Source organism: Camellia sinensis, chromosome 5 (genome assembly GCF_055761805.1).
Source record: "Camellia sinensis isolate YWXY chromosome 5, ASM5576180v1, whole genome shotgun sequence".
NCBI classification, from domain to species: domain Eukaryota; kingdom Viridiplantae; phylum Streptophyta; class Magnoliopsida; order Ericales; family Theaceae; genus Camellia; species Camellia sinensis.
The window spans coordinates 220,786,498-220,794,097 of NC_138965.1; the positions used below are offsets into that span (position 1 = coordinate 220,786,498).

At 35.9% G+C, this 7,600-nt stretch overlaps 1 protein-coding gene across 1 annotated transcript; it reads right to left on the reverse strand.

Annotated features, from left to right (window-relative positions):
* Nucleotides 1-2,604: 2,604 nt before the first annotated feature.
* On the reverse strand, nucleotides 2,605-3,355 carry LOC114271385 (protein FAR1-RELATED SEQUENCE 5-like). Its single transcript, XM_028213008.2, has 2 exons — nucleotides 2,703-3,355; nucleotides 2,605-2,656 (listed from the first exon to the last, which is right to left on the reverse strand). Exons 1-2 carry the CDS (start codon nucleotides 3,353-3,355, stop codon nucleotides 2,605-2,607), a joined length of 705 nt encoding a protein of 234 aa, XP_028068809.2.
* Between the last annotated feature and the right edge of the window lie 4,245 nt (nucleotides 3,356-7,600).

The following is a 7,600-nucleotide window of genomic DNA, read 5'->3' on the forward strand; positions in this document are numbered from 1 at the left end:
TTTTGGATATGCAGGTGGCCCACAATTGCTGGAATATCAGTATGAGTTAACTCCTTTAACTTGACAGCCCGCTCTACCGTAATAGCCCGTTTAGCAAAAATACCAAGGTCAACGTGAGGAGCTTCCGCTTTTCCTTTACTCGGTTTTTTTGTTGTCTTTTTCCGTGGCATCTTCAATTACCTACGTAATATCCAAACATATTAAAACATATGTACGTCATTGGAGAGATTCAAATTTTTATCATACAATGACAAATGCAAATATATTAAAACCTTATTGATTTCAGTCATCAATGTCCACCATTTCTTACCAAGCAAACAGACAATTAAAAAAATCTACAAAAGAAAAGTAGAGACAGTTCGGTATTATTAACAGTGATTGTTTGTAAAGTAATGGCATGAGCAAGTCTTTATTTTATCAACAATCAAACAAATTTAGAGTTTATTCACCTTTATTTTTCAAATTAATCTCCAAACTACGAAATTTATTAAGTCAAAAATATTAAAAAATATTAAGTCAAATATTTCAATGGAAGAAACACTCAAGTCAAAATATTAAAACATAGGCAATTTTTGAATTTGTAATTAAATTGGAAAAATGTTTTAGGAAAATTCTTCGAAACACAATTCACTTTTTAAGAAACACCTAAAATTTAATTGTGTTAGTTTCAAATGTGTCTAACACATGTGTAGACATGAGAATATCCAACATTTGTCATGATTCATTAGTCCGCTCAACACCTTTGATTTTTACCCATAATGAGGATTCTGCATCTTCTATGACCTGGGTGAAGGAAGGTAGCCTTGCATATGGATTTGGATCATTACAGTCAAGTTACTGTACTCTCACTTGTTATAAGCAGTTGTAATTTTTACTCTCGACTGCTTCAAAATGAAGATTATTCCATGATTCGGATCTCTTGTGTGAGCAAATAGCCAAATAAGCTCAAGTCCTAATTTGACTGCATCAACAGCCTCAAGTCCAAAATTTTCTTAGATGCTTTTAGTTTTAAGGAAGTACATTTGCAAAGTTGGTTTAATGCTACGCTATTGTTTGAATGACAACTTGGGTTCATGTTACTAAATTTTTTGTTGGGTGATGAAGTTGTTTATATTTTGACAATGCACATCTCCATCATCTCTTATTATACCTACACATAGATACCATACCATTCCACTATAAGCATAGTTATGTGTCACCTAACAGCAATGTCCACCATTTCTTACCAAGCAAACAGACAATTAAAAAAATCTACAAAAGAGAAATAGAGACAGTTCGGTATTATTAACAATGATTGTTTGTAAAGTAATGGCATGAGCAACTCCCTATTTTATCAGCAATCAAACAAATTTTGAATGTTTTCAACTTTATTTTCAAAATTATTCTCCAAACTACGAAATTTATTAAGAATGCCTAAGATTAAGACAACTAAGACATTAACAAAACATAACTACTAGCCACTAATGTCTCCTTGTAAAAACAATGTTTCGATCACTGTAAGCCTCATCATGAAAGTCAACTACACTGGATCATTTGGATAAATTGGCAATTCATCGATATCATCCATGTGGGGATCCAACTCTGTGTTCATGAATGGTTCACTGTCTGAGTTGCTACCCTCTCTGTGGCTACTTGAAGCCAATTTTTTACACGTCCGCTTCGTGTGTCCGATGCTCCTACAGTAGCAAATAATGCATAAACGATTTTAATAATCATATGCATGTAACAGGATATTAAAAGGTCATACAATGAAAGTACCATACCTACAATACCCACACCGCCTTGGTTTTGGAGGTTTACCCATAGAAGATGTCCCTCCGGGGTTCCCTTTGGTCTTCACTACATTCGGATCACCAACGCCATATAGTTTGGGTGCAATATTTTTGTCCCCAGCCTCGGCGTTACCTTCTTTTCTCATTGCCCAACGTTTTTTCATCTGCGATGTCAGCTGGAAAGCTATTTCCCTTGCCTCTTCAAAATCTTTGTCCGCGTGTGAGGCATAATATGACATTTCACTAAAACAGGAGCTGAGTATACCAAACCGAGCTGTCTGTGTTAGGGTGCTACAAATTTGGGTAAGACTTGGTTGTTGACACTTTGACCTACCACGTCTTGTCCATCTCTGCAAGACACAACTCGGTGAAATACACATTAATTGTTCAGATTTCATAACAGCAATCATGTGGCAGCAAGGGATGCCAAACGACTCAAACTTCAAGCAACAACATTTCATTGTGATATTAGCTGGAAAATACTCAACCGTCCACGTGCATGTTGGTGCCTTGTACTCACCAAAACGGTAGGTGCGATGATCCTCAGGCTGAACTCTTTCCATCACAAACAATTTACCCTCTTTCCTGATTTCATGTTGAAACAATGAGAAAATCTTCCGAGTAAAGAGTTCAGCTGCATGTTTCTCCAAACTCCTCAATGGCGTAGTCAAAACCGGGAAACTATTCTCTGTTTTAGATTCTGTTTCTGCCTCATTAACACGCATTCTAGCAAGAGCCCTATCATACTGCGCTACAAATTCATACAGCCTAACCTTTTGGTTTAGGAATATATTGAAATATGCATTTATACCCTCGACACGTTGAGTGCTCTTCATTCCAGCAAACATGTGACCACGGAGATATGCCTCAGCCCAATTATCACGCTTCAGATGAATATCCGACACCCAGTTATTGTTCTCCAACTTGTACTGTTTCACCATAGCAGCCCAGGCATTGTCAAACTCATCAATTTTACATTTCTTTAACATCAACTGTGCAAAATCAGTTGTAAATTCTGGTATGTGGACATTTGTTGAGGCATTTTTCTCCAGATGCCAAGAACATAAACGATGTCTGCAGTTTGGAATAACTCTTTTGATTGCCTGACGCATTGCCATATCACCATCTGTTACAACGGAGATGGGTCTTTTACCATCCATGGCCTCCATTAACATTTCCAGCACCCACGTGTATGTCTCCATTGTCTCATCAGGCAACAAAGCACATCCGAATATAGTTGTCATGAAATGGTTACTCACGCCAGCTAGAATTACAAATGGCTTCTTATATGGATTTGTACGATAAGTTGTATCAAATACCAATACATCACCAAATGCAGCATAATCCATTCGAGACCTACAATCTGCCCAGAAAATCTTGTCCAACCGGTTGTCCTTATCGACGTTGTATTTGAAAAAAAATAATGGATCTGCATATAATTTAGCTGACAAGTATCCTAACGCACCCTCTGCATCCCCTTCTGCGAGTTGTACTTTGCGCTCAGCTTGGAGTTGATTGTGCAAATCTCTATGAATGAAGCCCACCTTCTCATAACCCCCTGACTGATGGACTATAAAATCCATGATCTGACTCGTTTTCATACCCACATTGCGCATGGCCTTTGCTTGAGCTTGGTCTGCACTTGTTACAAACCTATGCGACCAAAGAAAAGGGACACAGTGTGGTGCTGCCAACGGATGGTTGTGTTCCCCTACAAAGTGGGTCACAACATATTTCCTAGCTGTCTTGTCATAACGCACACGAAATGTGGCATTACAAAAAAGTCTAGTTTCTGCCCTAGGAGTTCTTACCCGTTCCACACGTTGCAAGTATTTCTTTTCTCTTACACCTTCCCTTGAACAAACCCATTTCCTACTCTCTACAAATTTGTTGTCTCCAGTAATTCTTTTTCTACTTCTTCGTACGCTAAAACCGATGACCTTAGCGTATGCATTGTAGAAAGTATAAGCATCATCCTCTGAATTGAATTTCATTTGCAACACATCTTCCTTAGTAAGCATTCGTAAACTATCATAGGTTTGGGAAGCTAACCCTTCTTTCACATCAACAACATCATCCTTGCCATCTGGAGCAAATTGATCATCAATTTCAGTATTGACCTCTTCAGGCCTACTACTTTCAGGTTCATCCATTGTATATACACTTGTAAGTACCCTATTAGCAATTAAAACGAAACAAATCAACTAAAAAACACACATGCCATTGCGCTGCTATAATTTACATCTTCAGAACAAATAAATATAATAGCACACCTGCCAGTGCCTTGCAATCAATTAAAAAAAAAATTCAAACATGTCTGCAAGCACCCTACTATCAACTAAAACCAAACAAAAAACCAAAAAAACCACACCCGCCAATATTGTGCTACCAATTATTACTTCTTTATAGAAAATGAACAAATAAGCACACCAGTCCGTGCTATGCTATCAATTATATGCCAATAATAAAAAAGCACCTGTAAGTACCCTACTGTTAATTAAAATAAAATTAATTAATTAAAAACACACCTGCCAGTGTTCTGTTATAAATTAAAATCAAACAAATAAATAAAATAGCACACCCGCCAGTGCCCTGCTATTTGTTAAAATCAAATAAATAAATAAGCACACCAGCCAGTGCACTGCTATCAATTCAAAACAAATAAATTAAAAAACACAAAAGCAATTACCCTACTATTAATTAAAATGAAACAAATAACTAAAGTAGCACACCCGCCAGTGCCCTGCTATTCATTAAAATCAAAAAAGTAAATAAGCACACCAGCCAGTGCCCTGCTATAAATTCAAAAACACAGAAGCAAGTACCCTACAATCAATTAAAATGAAACAAATAAATATAATAGCACACATGTCAGTGCCCTGCTATTCATTAAAACAAACAAATAAATAAGCACACCAGCCAGTGCCCTGCTACCAATTCAAAGAAAAAAATTTCAAAAACACAGAAGCAAGTACCCTAATATCAATTAAAATGAAACAAATAAATAAAATAGCACACCCGCCAGTGCCCTGCTATTCATTAAAAGCAAATAAATAAAATAGCACACCCGCCAGTGCCCTGCTATTAATTAAAAGCAAATAAATTAAAAAGCAGACCTGCTAATGCAACCGCTACGGAGGAAGGGATGGAGGAGGTATAAGTTTACTTGTACGTTAAGATGGAGAAATTGAGGACCTATGACAAACAAAAACAGAACATCGAAATAGAGTTAGTAAAGAAGACAATACTTAAGGAAAGTAATGATTATGGTGAGAAAAGAAAGAATCTATCTACGAAAAATATTATTTTGCACATCTTTTCACCTTAACAAACTGCATAAGCAATAACAGAGATAAAAGTCTATGACTCAATTAAAAGTCTAATTGTAGGTTATTTTATCCAATTTGTGCTTATGACCTATTGGCGATGCTTACGACTCAATTAATGGGCTTACTAGTTCTGACCTGATTCTTGTTTCATTCAATCATAATATATATTATGAGTTATTTTGAGGATTAGGGTTATGAGATTAAACAGAAGTTCTGCTACAAAAATGACTTTTGATAGAAACAGTCGGTCATTATAATTTCTCTTCTTTTGATAGTTAAACCCTTTGTCGTTTTTTGCTCGTGGATGTAGGCTTTTAGACAAACCACTCGTATGTTTGTATTCTTGTGTGATTCCGCTGTGTTACTTTGTTTTCGTTTGTTCCGTCATGACAAAGTTCAAAAACTTGTGATAGCGATTTTCAAAAATGAATATATGATATTTCTAAACATTTTGTTTTCAGAAAAAGTTTGCCAAACTAGTTTTCTACTTTTTCTTTCCCCAAAAAATTTGAAAACAAACCAAACATATCCATGAGCAGTGACTGAGCATGGTATTGTTGTCACAACAAAAAGCACAAACCTACCCTTCTGGTAGCTTTATCAACTAACATGTTAATGTTAATCAAATGACCTCAAAAAGGGCTTAAGGGAACATTAAACATTAATCTTTTGGGAAACCTCTTCTTAAATTCTGTAAAGACAATGTTATCATGGGCCTACCTTTTTCTTACATCTCTATCCACCTGACAAGCATGGATTTAATAAAATTTAAACCCTATGGCAAGCAAGGTATAACATGATTCAATTATAGAATTTATTCCAACTTTTCGTCCTTATGTATGGCTTACCCTGAGCCACTGCAAAACCACACAAAAACCCATTTTATCCCCATCCTGCCTTCTTAATTCCCAAAAAAATGGAAAAGAAGCCCATAATGCAGCAACTGGCCAAGAATGTCCGTCGGATGTCATTATCCGATGACAGTGCCATGATGAAGCAAATTCAGGGAACCCATTCGCCTGATGGGCGTGATGTCTATGCCAAGCCCATTCTCCAAGTCATTGAGGACATCCTGAACCATGTCACTCCTGACTTTTCTGGTGTATGTACAAATCCTCTTATCCTTTCTCCTCAAAACAGAACGTTGGCGCTATTTGGGAAGCTGCCAACGAGGCTATTATAGCCTCATTTGATAAATAAGCCAAAAAGTGGCACTGTTCACAGTTTTTTTGAAAAAAAAAAAAAAAAAAAAAAATAGGCACTGCGCTGGACAGTGTAGGCTGTGCCTAAACTGTCACAGCCGGAATTGATACATCAATGGGAAAATTACCATTTTGCCCCTTTATATCAATTTAAAAAATAAAAAGTTAGGGACAAATTTGTCATTTTAAATTTAAACATCATTTCAACACACTTTCCAATACAAGAACCCAACTAAAAATTCATCTCATCTTCCCAAACACCAAAACTGAAATAACCTACTAAAATAGCCAAAAAGCCAAATGGCCTACTAAAATAGCCACTTTCCAAACGAGGCCATTATGTTCTACAAGTTTCATGCTATTTGTCGCTAGGGGTCAATTGTGTTGTTTGTTAATTCAAAACAAATAAATTTAAAAACACAAAATCAATTACCCTACTATTAATTACAATGAAACAAATAAATAAAATAGCACACCCGCCAGTGCCCTGCTATTCATTAAAAACAAACAAGTAAATAAGCACACTAGCCAGTGCCATGCTATAAATTCAAAAACACAGAAGCAAGTACCCTACTATCAATTAAAATGAAACAAATAAATAAAATAGCACACTTGGCAGTGCCCTGCTATTCATTTAAAAAAACAAATAAATAAGCACACCAGCCAGTGCCCTGCTACCAATTCAAAGCAAAAAAAATTCAAAAACACAGAAGCAAGTACCCTAATATCAATTAAAATGAAACAAATAAATACAATAGCACACCCGCCAGTGCCCTGCTATTCATTAAAAGCAAATAAATAAAATAGCACACCCGCCAGTGCCCTGCCTATTAATTAACAGCAAATAAATTAAAAAGCATACCTGCTAATGCAACCGCTACGAAGGAAGGGATGTCGGAGGTATAGGTTTATTTTGACGTTAAGATGGAGAAATTGAGGACCTATGACAAACAAAAACAAAACATCGAAATTGAGTTAGTAAAGAAGACAATAGTTAAGGAAAGTAATGATTATGGCGAGAAAAGAAAGAATCTATATACGAAAAATATTTAACAGATTTTGGTACCCCATGCCATGTGAGTCAATTAAACAAAAATACCTTTAGATTGTATTTGAATCTTGCATTTATGGGCAAAAAGGAAAAACAAGGGAAAAATGACAAAATTTAATAGTTTAGTACACCATGTAATGCGAGTCAATTAAACAATAAGTACTGATAGGTTATGCTTGAATATTGAATTTGAATAGGAATTGTGAATAGAAACGAAAATAGACGAAATTAGACAATTTTTAATTC